This window comes from Saccostrea cucullata, unplaced genomic scaffold (genome assembly GCF_032062105.1).
Source record: "Saccostrea cucullata isolate Sc308-1 unplaced genomic scaffold, CSIRO_AGI_Scuc_v1 ctg637, whole genome shotgun sequence".
NCBI lineage: Eukaryota > Metazoa > Mollusca > Bivalvia > Ostreida > Ostreidae > Saccostrea > Saccostrea cuccullata.
In genome coordinates, this window is record NW_026929309.1 from 180651 (window position 1) to 201440 (window position 20790).

At 34.0% G+C, this 20790-nt stretch overlaps 1 protein-coding gene across 3 annotated transcripts; it reads right to left on the reverse strand.

Moving 5' to 3' along the window:
* Positions 1-11743: 11743 nt before the first annotated feature.
* LOC134280423 (uncharacterized) lies at positions 11744-19383 on the reverse strand. 3 transcript variants are annotated; one of them, XM_062762831.1, is made up of 3 exons: positions 19271-19383; positions 13619-13655; positions 11746-13342 (listed from the first exon to the last, which is right to left on the reverse strand). In XM_062762831.1, the coding sequence occupies exons 1-3, from the start codon at positions 19277-19279 to the stop codon at positions 11886-11888; spliced, it is 1503 nt and encodes a 500-aa protein (XP_062618815.1). In that variant the 5' UTR covers positions 19280-19383; the 3' UTR covers positions 11746-11885. The 3 variants fall into 3 exon arrangements, with proteins under 3 accessions (XP_062618814.1, XP_062618815.1, XP_062618816.1); XM_062762832.1 differs by lacking the exon at positions 13619-13655 and adding an exon at positions 13491-13560 and having other exon boundaries at positions 19271-19333; XM_062762830.1 differs by lacking the exon at positions 13619-13655 and having other exon boundaries at positions 11744-13560; positions 19271-19353.
* Between the last annotated feature and the right edge of the window lie 1407 nt (positions 19384-20790).

Genomic DNA, 20790 nt, shown 5'->3' on the forward strand with positions numbered 1-20790 from the left:
TGACATTGTAGAGTCTGATAAGTCTATGAGTGAACAAGTTTCTGTAGAACTTCCTGAACATTTGCAATCATTGTTCGATAGGTCTTGTGAGAGGTTATCTGAAAAAGAGAAATCTCAGTTGTTAGAATTACTGATACATTATCAGGATATTTTTGTTGGACCTGATGGTAGATTTGGGAGAACAAATCTTGTGAAACACAGTATAGATACTGGTGATTCTAAGCCTATTAAAATTCCACCTCGTAGGTTACCTTATGCTCAGAGAGAAATTGTAGAGAAGGAGATTTCAAAGATGCTTGATAATGATGTTATAGAACCTAGTGATAGTCCTTGGTCAGCTCCCTTGTTGTTAGTTGCTAAGAAAGATGGTTCTTGGAGATTTTGCGTGGACTATAGACAACTTAACTCAGTTACTAAGAAAGACGCTTATCCATTGCCCCGCATAGATGAGTCACTTGATTCTTTAGCTGGAGCTTCCTGGTTCAGTACACTAGATTTAGTTTCTGGGTATTGGCAGATGGAAATGTCAGATAAGGATAAACCTAAAACAGCTTTCTCAACTCATATGGGCTTATTCCAGTTTAAAGTAATGCCCTTTGGCATGTGCAATGCCCCTAGTTGTTATGAGAGGTTAATTGAGTTAGTTCTTAGAGGTCTCAGATGGGAGAAATGTTTATGTTATTTAGATGACATCATTGTGTTTGGAAGTAGTTTTGACCAAGCTTTGAAAAATCTTAAGCTAGTGTTCGATAGACTTAGGTCAGCAAATTTGACCTTGAAACCCTCAAAGTGTGTACTATTCCAGAAAGAAGTGTCATTTTTAGGTCATGTGGTGTCTGATAAAGGAATTCAGTGTGATCCTAGTAAAATTGACAAAGTTAAGAAATGGCCTGTACCTAGTAATGTCACAGAGGTTAGAAGCTTCTTAGGGTTAGCAGGATATTATAGGAGGTTTATTCCCGAGTTTTCCACCTTTGCAGCCCCTTTAACATATTTGACAAGAAAAGGGAAGAAATTTTATTGGACTACAGATTGTCAGAAATCATTTGAGAAACTTAAAGAACTCCTTTGTTCAGCTCCTGTGTTAGCTTACCCTGATAGTACCTCAGAGTTCATCTTAGATACAGATGCTAGTTTGACAGGTTTAGGTGCTGTTCTATCTCAAGTGCAAAATGGCGAGGAGAAGGTCATTGCTTATGCTAGTAGGACTTTGAATAAATAAGTCAGATATTGTACCACTTATAAGGAGTTTTTGGCAGTAGTTACTTTCATTCGCCTGTATAGACATTTCCTTTGGGGTAGACATTTCACGGTTAGAACAGATCATGCTTCCCTTGTGTGGTTGAAGAACTTTAAGAATCCAGAAGGAATTTTGGCTAGATGGCTTTCAGTTTTGGAGACTTATGATTTTTCCATTCAACATAGGCCAGGGAAATTTCATTGCAATGCTGATAGTTTGTCAAGAAGGCCTTCCAGTTATTGTAAGCGCGAGGATTGTCCTGATTGTCATTTGGGGGATTGTGTGGATTCTGGTGGTCGAACAGATGCACTGAAGCAAATGGACAGCATATTATTGTCCTCGGCCGCTAAGGTTGCTCCTGTGAGAACCGACCAATGGTTCAACTCGGCGGAGTCAGGGTCCCACAATTCTGTTGATGACAATGGTGATGATAGTTGTGATGTTGTACCTAACTGGTTGGATACTTGGTCAGTTGATCAGTTGAGAACTTGGCAACAAGAAGAACCTGCAATTAGGCAATTTATTAGGTTAAAAGAAAGTTCCATTGTTAAACCCCCTAGGCATGTTGTTTTGGATGCTTCTCCTGACTTGAAAACTTATTGGGGATTATGGGAATCTCTAGAAGTCAAAGAAAACATGTTGTATTACAAGTGGAAGTCATTAGATGATAAGGAGTATTTGTTGTTGATTGCTCCTAGACACATAAGGTCTCAGATATTTCATGAGCTGCATGAGAATAAAACTGCTGGTCACTTAGGTAGGGAACGTACCATTAAATCCATAAAGCGTAGGGTATATTGGCCTGGTATGTCTTCAGACATTAAACGCTGGTGTAGAGAGTGTGATGTTTGTGCCCGAGCAAAAGCTGGTCCAGGTCTTGGGAGGTCATCTCTTCATCAATCAGTCATAGGTGCTCCTTTAGATAGGGTAGGAGTTGATATTTTAGGCCCTTTACCCAGAACAAGTAATGGTAATGAATACATCATAGTTCTCTGTGATTACTTTTCTAAGTGGGCTGAAGCTTATCCAGTACCTAATCACACAGCTTTGACAGTAGCAGATAAGATAGTTAATGAATTCATCTGTAGATTTGGTGTCCCTAAACAGATTCACTCAGACCAAGGTCGCGAGTTCGAGTCGGAACTATTTTCTGTCTTATGTGAGAAGTTAGGCATTGAAAAGACACGTACTACTCCATATAGGCCACAGTCAGATGGTTTAGTTGAGAGGATGAATAGGACACTTTTGCAAATGTTGTCAGCTTATGCAAATAAAAATAGGGATAATTGGGATGACAATATACCTTTTGTTCTTATGGCATATAGGTCAACCATTCAAGAAAGTTCAGGTTGCTCACCAAATTTAGTCATGTTTGGCCATGAAATTATGAGCCCAGTTGATCTTATGTTAGGGAATCCTCCTTCTTCACCTATCCCCACTTGCCCTGTAGAATATGTAGAGTGGTTAAGAAAAGTTTTAGCTGATTCTTACAATTTTGTGTCAGAAAATCTTAAACAGGCAGCATCAAAACAGAAAAAGTACTATGATAGGGGATTAAAACCTAGAGAGTTTACAGAAAATGACTTTGTCTGGAGGTGGTATCAACCCTCAGCTGGTGTTAAGTTAGGGTTAGGATGGATAGGGCCATATAAGGTTATTAAGAAGATCACAGATGTAACCTATCAAGTTCAAAAAGACCCTAAGAGCCCTCTCATTGTGGTACATGTAGATCAGTTAAAACCCTATGAAGGCATTTTACCTCCTAGAAACTGGACACCAGTAGTTACTTCCCTTGATGAGTCATTAGAACCCCCTGTAGATCATACTCCTATAGATAATAATGATCAAGAGGAAGTTGAGGAGACTGTTCCTCCTGTTTTTAATTTACCTAGTCCTGAACCCCTTAGACAGTCAAGGTGGGGTAGAACAATCAAACCCCCTGTTATCTACTCTCCTTGAGGCCAGGCATGTATCTAGGCATTTTATTTTTATTTTTTTTAAATGCCTTTGTAAATAGTTATTTTTATTTTTGAATTCTATATATAACTTGATATATAAAAGGTTTGAGTTGACCTTTTTATAGTGATAACAAGTGATATTTAATTTTTGAAATATCTGAGTCTAGTTTTAAGTGTAGATCTTAATTACTTTATTAATGAGGTAGTTTTTGGTAATCATTTATTTTCTTTTGAGAATAACATTCAAGTTAGCTCTGTATTTGACTTTAGTGGATACAAGGTCAATGATAGATGTTTTATTTATTTGATAAGACACAGTAGTTGGCAATGATTTATAGTTATCTAGAAGTCAAAACAGTATTTTTCAGTTTTTCGGCTTATTCAGATACAGTAATAATAGATATGAATCATTGAGAGCTTGGTATTCTTAGTTTAATACTGACCGTAGATGATCTTTAAATTATCTCCCTTGTACTGTGCTGAAATCAACACTTAAGTTTATCTTATAGTTTATCTATGGGAGGTGATGCATGGTCATCCCTTGTTTAGCTAGGTTATGTTATAAGTATGTGCACTACTTGATAACATTTTGGTTTAAATTCAGTGGATTCTGAATTTGGTAGATAGCTATATTGATTAACTTTCCATATACTCAGAAATCATTTTTAAAGTCTTAGAATTTAAGATTTTAATTTTTAAAGTTATTTTTCATAGAGATTAAATTGACTCCAAAACTTGCATTGATGGTAATTAATTTGCTTTAATACTTTTCTAATCCTTGTTATACAATTTCTCGCACAAGTTTACAGCTGATGTCTTTAGAAGCAGACAACACTGAAGAGCCGCAATACTCTCTTTATACACCAGGACCGTGTGTTGTGCCTGATGAACGATAGCGATGAAACGAGATACTAGACCATGACAGTTGTGTGACCGCTGGATCCGCACTGTGTTACCATTCCTGGAACTCCCAAGAACCTGGAGGACCTTGTGTAGTGACAATGACATGAACATTTGTCTTATATTGAAACAAAAATTTACTGTGTAAATTTTGTTTTTTAAGGGGGGAGGAATGTAGTGGTTTGGATTTTCATTTCATAGCCATCGTTTCGTAATTCCTATTTTACAAGTATTTGCTGGTATTTCAGTCTGATAATTCTATTTACCATCTGTTTTCAGTTGTTACTTACGTAAAAGCCCTTTATTATTAGTCTTTTATAAGTTAGGACATGAGTTGACATTCCACATGTTTTACTTTTTAAACAGAAAGTGTCATCCATGTTGGCAGTCTTTCCGTAGTACTTTTGATACCTGCGTTCTGATTGGTTAATTTAGCTTTAGGATCTTTGATAGTCATTGGCTTTTATTTTGGGCCTAGCTAGGGTATTTAAACCCGTGTTCGAGCAGTTTACTTCACTTGGGTTGGGGAACACAGCCTCATGGTTAGTTCCTCTTTTCTGTGCTAAGAAAACCTCATGGTTTATGAGCACTATTTGATTAGATACTTAGTGGGCTAAGAAAACCTTATGGTTTAACAGTTCTCTAGGTTTTAGCTTAGATTTAGTTTCACGTTTTTCACATGTTAGGAAACAGTTAGGATGTAGGGTATTTAAAGTAAATTAAGTTTCCCTTTCCAAGTCCAGCCTGGTCTAGGGATATGTAGATAACAGGTTTATTTTCTAGAACCACTATTTATTTATTTATGAGTGTTGTTTATTTTCTGGGTGAGTTATTTTTAGAGCCTAGAATTAGCATTGATATTTTCAGTTCAACTCTAGAGTGTTGATAGTAGTCATATTGGGTGATGTAGCTCATTCCCTTTTTATTTTTTTCATCTCATTGATTTTTATAGGATTTTTCACCTTTTTCATAAGTATGGAAGCCTAGTAGGGACATAGATTATTTTTCATAAGTTTGCCACATTCCTCCCATTTTTTCATTACATTTTTCAATTATTTATTTATTGAGGTTATTCATTGAGATTATTGAGATTCATTTTTCAGATTAAATCAATTTTTGATAAAGCTTTATTTATCCAGTGCCATTTTCAAAGACTTTTCTGTTTGTTAAATTTTGATCATTATTTATTATTTGTTATCATTTACAACGGTTAATTCTCACTTTATTAAACTGATAAAACTTACAACTGTGTTTTCATTTAGCGTTGACCATAGTTCAGAAATCCCCTTACCTGGGTTGATCATTGATAACTGGAGATAGTTTACTCCTTTAAGCCGAGTTGGCTAGTAACTTTAGTAATTTATACACTGAAGAGTTCTACTTCCGGTTACATTTGTATGCAAGGACATCGGGGGGTAATCTGGGGGGTCTAAATAAATCGATCTAGTGCAAGGGCATACACTGTATGGATCAAAGTAAGTTTTTACATTTCAACTATAGAACTATTAAGGTATCTGAAAAGTGCTGCAATCCTGATGAAATCTTAAAAACAATTTAATTATATCAATATTTCATGCCACTGACCAGCAAAAAATATAGCATTCTGTCAAACGAGTATAATTTTAATAATGAAATTGCAGAATTTAGACAGAATCGCAGCACTTTTAAAAACTACCATTTGTATTGAAAATATTAATATACGAAACTTGGATATTTAATTTGGTTATGCCCTTGCACTAGTGATATTTATACGTAACATCAATACTTCAAGTCAATGTGCTAAAATCGTGTGACTGCCGCATCACGTGCCCAGTATAAATATAAAATATAATCGTCCTCGATATGTAGTTATTAATCATAATTACAATTATTCGATATGAATAATGTGCTAAAAATAATCGCCATCCCGATTACGAATACATTTTTAAATACAAAATTTAGCCAATATTTCCATTGCGTACCTTAACTGTACTGCGAAACTTTATTATCTTGTTTACATGTCTTTCTTCCCGTGAGAGAAGTAGTTCATGATATTAATAAACAGATGTACTCAGTATCTGTATCAAAATACAGAATGAACAGTGATCGGTCTTAAAGGAAAAACGGATCCTTGAAAGTTCCGGTGCCTAGAAGTAAGCATCCCCAATGACAGGTCACACCTGCTGACCCGCAGTGAGCCTACGAAACTGAAGCTCTCTGAAATTAATTTAATTCTCTGCTTGTCCATCCGTTTTTCGCAGACTAGCCAGCTAAAGATCTATGTACAGTACTCCAAATCAATTACTAGTAATCTAATGATTGAATTATCATTCATTTTCTTTTGAGTTGCTTGCTATAGTAGCCTTTACAGCAATCTAATTAAAATTAAATGTTAGATTCGCTCGCATACTCGCTACACTAACATCTAACAACATCCCATTAAGGGTAACATCAGAAGTCAAATTCGGAACGCCTCAAAAGGTATTTTCTTCAACAATACACGATGATTTTGCCAGCGACGATTTGATTGTTTGATAGAATTTGACCTCTGACGTGACCCTCAATGGGATGTTGATAGATGTTAGTGTAGCGAGTATGCAAGCGGATCTAACATTCTAATTTTAATTAGATTGCCTTTACAGTTACCTAATTTCAGAATCAATAGAGCATGAAAGCCAATTAAATTTGCAACATCCACATAATTTTTTTTCGTTCTGAGCACTTTTGGACGCCACCAATGGAGACAATTTGGGAGAATTTTTTTTTAAATTGAACTGTCTTTCAAACTGAAAATCTCAGGTTGATATTTTGAAACAAACATTTGTGATATCAGTCTGGGATGTTATTGGTTATACCATTTAGTTAAGTATTACAAAATTCAGTGTGTCTGCTTCTTCGCTGATGACACTGGAAAAAGATATGCATGCCTACTGTAATATCATGATACAATGCGTTTCTTGTTATTGTACACTGTACATATTCGATGAAAGCATGCTAACCGCTTTTCAGTACTTTCATAACCTTGATTCAGGTTTGTATCAGTACTAGTAGTGCTGTCATTCTCATAGTTCAATTCACAGAATATAGCAGCCCGTCTGTAGTTAAAGGACAGACAGCCAGGACGGACCAGACATTCTTCTGCACAGTCCAACGGACTGACCTGAACAATAGTGGTCAGTAACCTCCCCACAAACCGCCTACCCCATAGTAAACTGTCATAGGCTTGCTTCAGAGACCTTCCTTTTGTCAACGTAAATAGTAAAAAGATGAGACAAACTTTAAATACTTTCATCGTCAATATAAAACACGGCAAAGTAACTAAAATTCGAACTGTTTCTATTTATGAGCTAGTTAAACAGGCAATAATGTTTTCTTTCAAATGCACGTAACTGTTGGTATGATAAATAACCAATATTGTATGCATGTATAGCCAATAGCATGCCAACGAAAGCTGTGCTTCCTAAAAATTAATCGATTATCGAATTTTAAAATATGTTAGAAATCGAAACAAAAAGATGATTTAAAATCATAATGTTTAGAAACGTTTTAATCATTGTGCTACCTGGTAACTTATATTATGAAAATATAGCACATTCTTAAACTTCGATATTGAACCAATATTCCTAGATGCCATACTTTAGTAGTTTACAAAAGTAGCATACAAAACTGAGCTATTGTTGAAGCATACTAAACTCAGTTTACAGCCGAAAATTGGGCAATGCATTTACAATATACATTGTTGTGATATAATGGAAATACGTAAGCAAATCAAGACATAATATTGAATTCTACGAGTGGTAATCCTACTTATACATATACTACTCTTTCTAAGGAAGAAATCCTTCAAAATCACCTGTCAGTTTTGAATACTTTTAATATTCCACAGAGCCAAAATGAATTTGAACTACCTTATATATATTGGATTCCGAAACTTCATAAGAATCCTTACAAACAAAGATACATTGCAGGTTCCAGTAAATGTTCAACCAAGCCTCTTTCGTTACTTCTCACTAAAATATTGACAGTAGTGAAGGAAAAACTTCAAGAGTACTGTACAACTATATATTCAAGAAGTGGTGTAAATCAGATGTGGATACTTAAAAATTCTAAAGAACTTTTGGACAATTTGAAATCACAAGACTTTACAAAAATCAACAGCATAAAAACTTACGACTTTTCAACTTTATACACAACAATTCCGCACGACAAATTAAAATCCAGGCTTTTTGATATCATTGACAGCTGCTTCTTCAACAAAAATGGAACTCGTAAGTTTACTTACCTCGTCATTGGTCATTTGAAAAATTATTTTGTTAAAACAGATTCTGATTGTACACATAAGTACTCTGAAGTTGACATCAAGAAGATGCTTGAGTTTCTGATTGACAATATCTATGTGGTTTTTGGAGACCAGGTATTCCAACAATCTATTGGAATTCCCATGGGTACAAATTGCGCTCCGTTATTAGCAGACTTATTTTTATATTCATATGAAGCAGAATTTATGCAAAATCTTTTGCGTGAAAAGAAAAAAACACTTGCTGTGGCCTTCAACTCGACATTTAGATATATCGACGACGTATTGTCAATTAATAATGATAATTTCCATTCCTACGTCGACACGATATATCCTGGTGAGCTTGAGATAAAAGATACCACAGAGTCCAACACATCTGCTTCATACTTGGATATTTTACTTGAAAAAGACACAAATGGTAATCTAACAACCAAGCTATATGATAAACGTGATGACTTTAACTTTTCTATCGTCAACTTCCCTTACTTATGCAGCAATATACCTTCATCACCTGCATACGGAGTATTTATATCTCAGTTGATTCGATACGCAAGAGCATGCTCTACGTATGAACAATTTCTTAAACGAGGTAAATTATTGACAAGCAAGTTGATGAAACAAGAATATCAACAGTCTCGTTTAAAGTCATCATTTCGTAAATTCTATGGTCGATACAATGACCTTGTCAGCAAATACAATTTATCATTGAATGAAATGCTGACTGACGTTTTTCATACCAATTGTTAGTCCATTATTTATACACTGAATTGACTACGGTTTTTTTCCGTTATTTCCTGATTATGACAATGAGCACACGGCGGGTGTGACCGGTCAGCAGGGGATGCTTACTCCTCCATGGCACCTGATCCCACCTCTGATGTTTCGGAGGTCCGTGTTTGCTCTGCTCTTGTTTTGTATATTTGTTTAATGGACGTTGAGATTGAATACTGTTCGTTATTTCCATATCCTTATTGAGAAAAAAGTATTTTTCCAACACCCTGTATCAAAGGACCTGATATATTTTTACATTATCCTGTCTGTGATTTGATCATGCATGGCCTGCTGCTTGTACTTCCATTTGTGTCTGTTCGGTGATGTTTGCTGCACCATGCCCTAACCTCATCTCTGATCCTATATTATGATAAATCCTTGATCTTTAAGCTGTTTATTCACGGACTTCGAAATGAACCAAAAACCCAGAGGTTGTTTTCCTAATTACTGATTGATAAAATATTTCAGTCAGTTACATGAAACTTATTTAAAATCATTTATCTTGTCAAAATTCAGTACCACAACATCAGATGGAATATGGTGTTTACTCATAATGTGGTACCACATACTGCATGCATGCATCCAGCGTGTAAAAACAAATTTTGTTCAATTTGTCAAAAACTAAGAAAAAAAATTAAAACAAATAAAATGATAAATGGTTCTGATTTTTCTCTACTTATCCTTTAATATGACAGTAGAATACATTAATTTCCTATTTTCGGGGAAAACGAGTTCTGTAATACTGATGAAGATCAATATTTATATCCCAAATCACTTCATTGATTTTTTTTTGTTGCTTGGGCAGAAGCCTGGAAAAATAATTCTAGGCCGTTATGAAAACTAACTTACTAGGAACAAAAACGTATCAGTTCTTCCTCAATATTTGATAGATTATAATTATTAGATGATTTGAGCTTTTGTTCATTGTTTTCAAATGTTCATTGACTCTAAAAGATATAGATTTTTATTGCATACACGCCAAATGTCAAGTATCTCAAATTTTTCATTTCTTAGTTATTTATATATGAGGCACAAATACGAGGTGCTCTTGTATTACATGCATGTACAATTTGAAAGCTTTCATTAGTATGTCCCATTGATTTGATTTACTCCATGATCTTAATTTTTAACTTAAACTAAAATACCAGTGAATATTGTAGATCTTTATTTATAACTTTTTAAAAAGATATGTACAACATGAAGCAAACACAATTATACGAACAGTATTTAAGTTTAAAAGTCCATTAAAACAATACAAAATAGGAGCAAAGCAAACGCGGACCTTTGTACATCAGAAGTGGGATCAGGTGCTTTGGAAGAGTGAACATCCTTTGTCGACCGGTCACACCCTCCGTGTGCTCTTTATCATGATCAGGATATAACGGAAAAATCCGTAAACATGTGCCATGGATGAGTAAGCATCCTCAGATCAGATCATAATCTGGTCACACGCACCGAGTACCAATTTTGATAATCAGGGGAAATCGAAAATATCCGTTAACAATTCAATAATGACCTACTAATCAGTATGACAATCTCAGTCAGCATTTGACTCATTGATGGATTGCATTTTCTGACAAGATCAAGGCATCCACTACAGACCTTTTGAAATGATGGATATTTATGGTACTGTTGATAATTTTGTTTCACACCTTGCTGTCAATAGTTTGCCTCGTTTTAGAAATTGTTCATGCTTAGTGTATGCTCTTGCGTAACAATCAACTGAGAGACATAAATCCCATATGCAGACGATAAGGGTACAGTGTATTTTGCCACATAATTAAGGTTTCGTTGACGATTGAAAAAAATGGTCATGGCGTCTATCATAAAGATTTATTATTAGGTCACTGCTAATTTTGTATTAATAATAATGTCCATTAATATACATACTCGCTTTCATTTTAAGGGTGCTGAAATCCATGTAAATGCTGTTAATCAACCGTTTATTAGCGAATTATTGTTCTCGCGATTTGCCGTTTAAGAGCCATTTCGCGATAATAAGTACTCGTGAAAAATAAGGAATTAACAGTATACTTGCAAACTTTGAGTGACCAAATATTCTTGAAATCAGTGGTAGTCTAAACAAATACAGTGGTGGAGATACACGCCTTTAACGATTTTTCAGTCTTTGATTTCTCACTTGACTTCAAAGAATTATACTATTAAAGTAGCAAGATCGTTATAGCAATTCTTTAGCCTCTAGTATTAAACACGGTTACTAATTAAGAGTATTATCAATGATCGACAAACGGTTAAACCAATGTCATATATTATATGCATTATCATATAATTTAGGACTTATAATCAGATGAAAACATGTATGTTCACGTCCAATAGTGAATTTGATTTTTTTTTATCAGAGAAAGTTTTATTGACCACATATCTTTCCTATTCTGAGATAGTAAGTGTTCACATTGCAATGAATCGGTAAGTGATTTGTAACCTTTTCCCGTGGATAATTCATAACAAAAAAGGCTGGGTATGACATTAAAATTTCAGTGGGTGAAACACATGGAGATAACGAATACTAGTAGTATTCAAGATCAGAAGTAAATAGAACAATTCAAAATAGGAGCAGAGCAAACACTGACCTCCAAAACATCAGAGGTGGGATCAGGTGCCATGGAGGAGTGAAAATCAATATCATAATTTATATCATAATCATAAAAATAAAATAAACATGTTATTAGCAACAGTACACGTTTTACGCCATCACCATCAGATGATTTTCACTATCTCTTTACTCCGTATACTGGATCACCTTTACTTCTCCTGTTTCATACAATCCCACCCACAACTTCCCCTCACTGTCAAAACTCAGTCCGCGAGGTCTAGATAGATCACAGTCATCTACACATCTCAGGAACTGTCCATCGTGATCAATAATGTGTAGGCAGTCGTTGGTCCAGTCTGTCACAATAATCTGACTCAGAGAATCTGTCACCAGCTCATTGGGATTAAATGTTTCCTTCCTTTTGGCTGGTGTACCATAGTATTGGAATCGGAATCTTCCCGTCTTGTCCAAGACTACCAAAGCGTCAGAATTACGGTCAGAGGCACAGATATCTCCATTGCTGTTCTCTGCTACAAACAACATATATTCACCACTTCCATAGATTGGTTTGTCATTCTCGTCTTTGAATATTTCCTGCTTGACTTTCTCTCCCTGATATCGGACAATCTTGTTTTGATCTCCATTATAAAGATTGACCAATATGTCTCCTGATCTAGTGGTGCACAGTCCTGCTGGTTTCCAATCATTTGGTGTGGTGATCACTACCTCTGATCGCCCATGTCTGTAAAGGCTTACAGTTCTATTATTATAATCGCTGTATATCAGATCTCCCTGTTTATTCACTGATATACAAATTAGTTCTTCTTCTTTTGGTACTGGGCTATCACTGGAGGAGTTTAATGTTGGTGTTACAGTATCATGCAGGGATCCAAGTTTTTCAACACATCTTATGGTTCTTCCCTTTTCGCTAACCCAACATTTATCATCTCCAGCACAAACTACTCTTAATAGTGGTTTGACCCCAGTAGGAAACGTTGCAATAACTCTTGATTTTACCAATAACTTTTTCATAGATGTCCATGTCAGTCTAGCTTTATATTCTCCTAGCTCGATACCGAGTTCTCTTTCTTGGACTGCGTTAGTTTTCAGTAAGGGAATAAAAACATCAATGACTTCAGGGATATCTCTGTATTTTTTCAGTCTGGAATTAAAGCTGGTGACCTGGGACACTTTGTTCGACTTAAGCATTTCCTGGTTTTCTTTAACTGTTTCATTCATGTCTGCAATCAGGTTTTTGAGTTTGCTTTGATGTGATTTCAGTACATCCAGATGTTCAACTTTTTTGGACTGGGTTATGGAGCTCAGTTTATTGAAGATGTTATCTACTTCTTGGTGCCAAACTTTTCTTTGTTTCTCTATTTCTTTTTCGAGTTCAACATATTTTCCCATGGATTTGGTTATTTCTCCATCTGTATCTTCATTATACTTCGTGCATTTGGGGAGAAGTTTGGATTTGATTTCTTGAGTTTCCTTTTGGATTTCCTCTTTCTTGTCATTGTATATATTTTCTATATCTAACAGGGTGTGTCCTTGATGGGATTTGATGATACATTTTATACACACAGGGACGTCACATTGTTGACATTGACCCTCACATCTATGATGTGGGTGATATTCACATTCTGGAAAAATTATCCATATCTCATTATTGGTTATTGACTTGTTCTTCTCAACACGTTTGTTTATACATTCTTTGCATAGACTGACTTGACAACTGTTACAGAAATTACAATTTTTGAGAGGGTTGTTACAAGCTTCACATTTGATTACTTTTTGAGAACAGGAAATCGCAGTACTTGTATCTCTATTCATCCTCCTGCTTGATTGTCAAAGATTTAATCTGTAAAATCAATTCATTAAACTAATTAATTGTTGTAAAGATAATAATTATGTTTTACCTTTTGTGATATTCTCAAAGAAAATCTGGAAAAATCCCTACAAACACAAGACGATTTTGTGAAACACTGACGTCCCCCGTATGACAGCTTATGACGTTGGTCATACACCTATGAAATATGCGAGCATTAGTGCTAACTGTTGAAAAGTGATGTCCAATTTATGTTAACGAGTTTGTTATTGCTCGTCAATAGATGTTTTTCAACTACATTATTTACTCAAGGAAATTATTTAACTTCGGGTATTGTTGTTCTGTTAGCTTATTTATTAAGGAAATTTTCGCTAGTAATAGAAGTCACGTGATGCCGTGATTGTGGTGCACGTCGTTGCTCTTTTATTTGTATGCAATGAATAATAATAGTTTACATTTGTCAGCGGAATTGATGAATTGTCAAAGTTAATTTTCTTTAAAAAGTATAAATTTCCCGAAAAAAGATTTATATGCTTCCTTAACATACTCGCGTAATGACATATTATTTCACATCATTGTTATCAATTTGAAGGTTTTAAGATTTGAGAAAAATCAAAGTAAGTCAAAGCATCAAACTTTTTACAAATATTCTTAACTGAAGATAATTTTAGCCAAGGTCAAGATTAACTTAGGGTTCTCAAATATGACAGGATGATGATAAATACTGTATAGGGGATTAATTTCACGGGTTGTAATTTTCACGTTTTCCTCTGCTCTGACACAGTGGTAGTTTCTTGAATTCGCGGAATTGGTATGTAACAGAAGTTTCCTCTCTTATCTATACCTATTGAAAACTTATTCACTGTTAATTGAATTCACGGATTCATTAACACCGTGAATATAGAGAATATCAACACCGTGAATATAGCTAATATTTACACCGCGAGTTATTTCCCCCCTATACTGTAGTCATTTTATGAACATACGCAAGGTACCTTACCTACTAAAATTTTTGAAAGATATTCTTAATTGAATTACAGTGCCATCAGAAGTTCATAGGCAAAATTCTGCATGCATTACCCAGTGACGTTAAAACTACGTTGTGTATAACCTTAACCTCGCATTTTAAAACGATCTTCCCTAGAGTAACAGCTATTGTGAAATACTGAACTCCATAATACAGAGATGCGATTGATCATTGTAAAATCACTATAATGATAAAATTATTAAGAATAACATGTACAATTCATGTGATGTAACTTTAAATGTTAAGGTATTTCACTCGTGAAATTTGTTAAATCAAGGATTTATTGAGAAGTACTCATATAGAGTGACTCAAAATCGCAGAGAAAATAGGGGGTCAGTGTTCATCTTACTGATCTACGGTGCAATGAAGTTGACCTTTTTGCACTTAAAATGTAACTCTTGTTTAATTACTTAAACTTTAATTAAATTTTATCAGATGTAACAATGGCTAAAAATAATTTATCTTATTTTATGTAAATTATTTTAAATAATATTTATCATTGAAAAAACCTTGCAAATTAATGCGCATAATTTATTGTATGACCTTTTTGCACTAAAAAGTAATATAATTTGGGGTACTAATAAACTAAATAGGCAATAAAAATTTTTCTTAAATCAAGCTTTTTACGACTGAAGTGCTGATCAGTCACAATTATCGAGTACTTTAAAATAATGAAAGAAAAAGCTGGGGTAAGTGATGTTAAGTTTGAAATATTGGTCAAAATATGTGATTTTTAGGCAATAAATGATGTAAATTTTATATTGACTTATTTGACATAGCTTCATTATTTTGGCAAAATTTGTTGAAGGAAGATGTAAAACTTGTTCTAGAATTATGAATTAAGATCTATATTAAATATTCCTAGCAATATCATGATGGAAAATATTCTCTGATTGAAAATATGTGAGACTAAAGTTCCAAGATATTGAATTTAACAAATGTGCAGATTTGCTGAACTATCTGAAAAATATTTTCCACCACAAAAAATAGACTCCTTCACAAAGCTTGCTTCTTTGTTGCTATTTGTGCAGTTTTTTCGTTGAATGTTAAAACATTAACATTATTGAAATTAACTATGTTTTAAAATTGAATTTTGATAAATAGTTTTGAAGTAAGAGGTTCTGCGTGAACTTTTCGAAAAAGCTGACGAGTGACCTACCTTAAGGGGGATGTACGGCCATATTTAGTGCAGTGAGAACAAAATGTAAACATTTCTTCAAATGGCTAAAGTACATTATATTTTGATCAAATTCTAAACCCTTATGATAAAGATACAATAAATATGCATAACTGAATGCATGTTGTGCATGCATATATAATCTATACTTTTGCAGAAAAATGCTTTTGATATGCACCTAAGAACTGCGCAGCTACAGAATTCAGCAGAGCCTTAAAAAATCCAAAAAAATACGCAAAGTGTGCATTAATGTTCCCTCTACAACCATTTGTTGAGAAAATGTCTAAATTTTGCACTTTTAAATGATAATTTTAAGTTCAAAACAAGGTATCGTTGTCTTCAAAAAGAGTGTAAAGAACTCTGAAAGTAGTTCATTGATAGCAGCACGTGGTCTATTTTTAGCACAGAATTTTGTTTTCCAGACCTCTTCTTAATATGGAGGGACATAACAATCTTTAAATGTAGAAGAGAATTACAGCTGCAAAATATTTCAAATAATATGAACACTTTTCAAAGAGGAATTGTGTTATAGTGTGGCTTGAAGTAATTTATTTAGTATTATTATCTAACAGTTGTTAAATAGTGTACGTATTGAAATAACTTTTTGATTCCAGGTAAGGAAAAATGAGCACCATCAAAGTTTAAAATTAAGAGTTTGTAAGTTTGCCACAGATAACTTATAATATCTATCAAAAGTTTAATTATCACCAATGAAACACAAAGAAATTAAACGATATGAAAAACCTTGTGTTAGTATCTACTAGTACGAGGGGTGATCAAAAAGTTCTCGAACTATCTCTATATCTACAAAACCACAATTTAGATTAGAAACAAATTTGGTGCACACTCAAGTTCTATAAATAGCATATGCCAAATAAAGATTTCCTCACAATGTGAGAATAAAGTCATTATGCAGGTACTTGTGACGAAAAATGGTTGTCTCAGTGGAACTCATTCAACAAACGACTAAAATAATTATGGTATATCTTAAAACTGCCTTTGAAGTAACGTAAAAGAATTTGTTCATAGTTTATTAAGACAAATGACTTCCTAATAATTCAATCAATGATTTGATAGACCGTTTTAGTGAAGGAAGGGAGATGGTTGAATATGATACTTGTTATGTTGCCCGGTGAAAGCAAATTTGAAAAGGGGTTTGTTTTTAATTAAGCAATATGCTATCAAAGATCTCCAATTTACACTTTGAAAAATACTTGAATATTTCAACAATAATATAACTATCAAATACCTAAGATATCGTTTACTTTTGATCACCCCCCCCCCTTAATACTCTGTCAAATAAACATTTACAATTTTCATTACAGCGGGGCAACATTTGAAAAGGAATAAATTCATTCAGATTGGGTTAGGAGATTTAATGAATAATTTTTTTTTCTATTTGCCCATTTTGTCAAAATTACAATTTTACAGAGTAAAGAAAAAAATCAACAAAATTAAATATTTTATAGTATCTTTAAAATGACGTTTGGTGGACCTCCCAACTCAGGGAAAATTATTGGGTCCGTATTTATGGTGTGAGAAAAAATTCCTTAAAATTTAAATTTATTTGTTGACGGAAGAAAAAAAAATCCTGTAATTGGATGTAAAATAAAATTGAGTCGGGCCATTTTTAGGCAGTAGATCGGGAGAGAGGGCAACCAAATATTTTTACAACAAATGGTCTTATCAGGCTAGTACATGTTCCATCACATACTTAGTAATGCAATTTTTTAAATCTTTGGCACTATTTTGAAAAAAGAACATAGGATTTTCGGAAGGGGGGGGGGGGTAGTCTCTCATTTTTTTTTTTTTGCGATGATAGACATAGCATATGCAATAGACCTTTGTTTGCAAACATTGTGATTGCTTCTAAATTAAAAAAAAAACAACTCTATATATTTTATCAAGCTTCGTATGTTCAATGATCGAGAGCTTACAACGTAGTCAACATAATGAGACATGATGCGTTTTTATGTCCAAACATTACTCCATACGATGTGTTGGTCATTGCAAACAATCAAGCTATTTATGTGAGGTGCCTGAAGGAAATCCTTTAACTGCCTATTTTTTTCTATCTAACTGCTAAACAAAATAGACGTATGTACCAACTTTTCGATTGTAAGACATGTAATTGCAATTTGTTTTTCATGCACCGCATATTGTTTAACATTTTCAAATTAAATGCTAAGCATCCTCCTTGCAGTGCCCCATTTCAAAAAACTTCTATCGCCACAGAAAAAAGACCGACGTAAACACATATGTTTAGGGCATTTTTTAGCTTTTTTCTTGAGTTTTAAAGAAACCAACAAATTATCAAGACTTGTTCCACGAAAAATTAAATATAATCATAGTAATAAACGCATCTATCCACAGCAGATATATGCACATGTCAAACACGTGCTCAGTGTATTAATATTTACTAGGAAACTCGAGCTGTTAGCAGAACAGTTTTTCCCGATTTGCTGGAGTGGGGTTAAAATCGCGTTTTTTCATTAATCAGACGAAGCGATGCAACAAATAAAAGTAGTAAGTAATATTACCTAATGATTATTACTGAGTAATTTCTTGTCTTTATGTTTTTATGGTCGCATTAATTCTAAAATCAATGTTATTCGAACTCTGTGTGACAGAGGAATGGCGGACGAAATAAACACATGGCCTCAGGAAGACACACATATGAAAAATCAAATTTTCAAGAATTCTAGATAATGACAAGAAAAAAGCGAAACAAATGGTTGTAGCCATATTATCAATGAATCACATTAACACCATTTTCAATGCATTTTTTATCTCGTGAATGCTGTAGCTGCGCAGTTCTACAATGATTAATTTCCTCCTAATTAAAACAAAATAAACTTAACTTTTTTACTAAGTTTGGTCTCTAACAGTAGGTAATTAGTGCATTAACACTTTGAGTAACTTTGGGCTAGTTTAGACGAGTATTAAGCGCATTCTTGGCATTTCTCATTTCACACCAGACTAGATCCAATTGGCTTGTGCATCCCCCTTAAAATAATCATAACGATGTTCAGTTTGAAGGGGGAGTTAAGGTCAAGTGTTCCGGAGAAACCATTTAGCAAGAATATTTTGATATAGTACATTAAAGATAAGTAATTAAATGTATGTACCACACAACTACAACAAACCTTACATCGAAGAAATATACGAACCTCCATTTGTTTACCATTTGTTTACCAAAACAATTAAATTATTTTTGTTTGTTCCCGAATTAAAAAAAAATCCGGTGTCTTCTTTCAAAATGATAACTGGAATAATTCTTTTGTTACTAAAAATGGCTGGTTTCTTTCATTTTCCGTATTTCATTCATATTTATCGATTCATCAATTCATTGACTTGTTTCTATTTCTTTTTAGTTGTTAGGGGAACTAAATATTTGTACACATATTTATCATTTTATGAAAAGTATATTTTAAAATTAAGATACATATTAACATGTATATGAACAGGCAAATTACTCATAAAATTACCATAAAATTACATATTGATCAAAGCAGGCTAGAGTTATTTAAAAACTATACCTTTATCATAAATCAATCTCAATCATCCGAACTGTTTTTCAAGCCACCGCCCCATTATTGCACAAACTAATATTTTACTTTCACTTTCGTTATTGTTATCTTTTAGGATCTGAAATATTAGAGTCCGTAGTTGTTATTAAGATAAACAATTAGATAACATATATACATGTAGGTCTGTCCTTTTTATATTCTTTCTTGATGTTTCATTTGGAAAAATATTACTTTTTGGTTAAAGACAATTTTTAAGAATTTATTACATTAATTTTCAGAAGTAGAAAAGTACTCGAGAATGTGCATGCTGTTCTAAATTGAAATTAACAACAAAAGCTATAGTGAATTGTCTGTTTGTCTGTCCGTCCGTTATGCTTTGGGTTTCGCATCTCTAATCTGCAACTCCTCTTTCACACTGAATGAAATTTTATGAGACTTTCAAAGAATCTTTGTAACATAGTGCCATTGCGCACCTGTTATTTACCTTTTGATCAGACACATCATTTTAGGTTTCCCAGAAAAAAACATAAATACAGCCATACTTCCTATAATAATGAAGGGTACCTTTCTCTTGTTCGCAACTCCTCCTATACCAATGAATAAAATTTAATGATACTGTCACAGATTCTTTATTACATATTGTCATAAAACCCTTAACATCAACAAAATTATCACTTGATTTATTTCAAAATTTATTTCATAAACTAATAAATTTTATTTTTCCTTTTTCAGTCAGTCCTACCCTCAACCTCCCCTAAGTATCCATACTAAGTCCACGTGGTTTATGCAATCCACAATCGTATATACGTCCAAGCAAATATCCATCTTTATCGAGAATGTGAAGGCAATCGTTGTTGTAATCAGCTACAATGATATGACCCGTAGAGTCCGTCACAATCTGCTTTGGAGCAAATGCCTCTTTCATTGTAACTTGTCCACCAGAGTATCGGAATCGGACTCTTCTCGTTTTCATGAGAACTACCAAGGTTTAGCGTTAGTATCGCCGACGCAGATGTCTTCATTGTTGTTCTCCGCGGTTTTTTCGCATCAGTTTTGAAAATTTGTCTCCCATTTTCATCTTGAAATATTTCCTGTTTCACAATGTGTCCTTGAAAGCGGGAAATTTTAGTTTGATGTTCCCTACTGAGATTGACCAGAATATCTCCTGCTCTTGCACAACACAGTCCCCATGATTTCCAGCTATTTTGTATGGTGATCATTACCTCTTTCTTCCCTTGTCTTATGATGTTGACGGTGCTAGCCTCAAAATCACTGTATATAAGCTCTCCCTGTCTAGTCATTTTGATATCATCAGGCCAAAGTTTACACGTGATGGTGACAGTATCATGTACAGTTCCGTGTGTATCATCACATCTTAGAGTTCTTTCTTCTCCACAAACCCAAGCTTTATTAGAACTCACACGGGCTACTCTACTCAAAGAACTAACTCCAGTACGAATGGTGGCAATAATTCTTGCCTTCTTTATCGACTATCTTGTACATAAAGAAGACTTTGAGCCTTCATCCTT

Bases quoted from the DNA above. Each gene is read 5' to 3' on its own strand.
- LOC134280423 (XM_062762830.1), bottom strand. From the start codon at position 13,532: ATGAATAGAGATACAAGTACTGCGATTTCCTGTTCTCAAAAAGTAATC.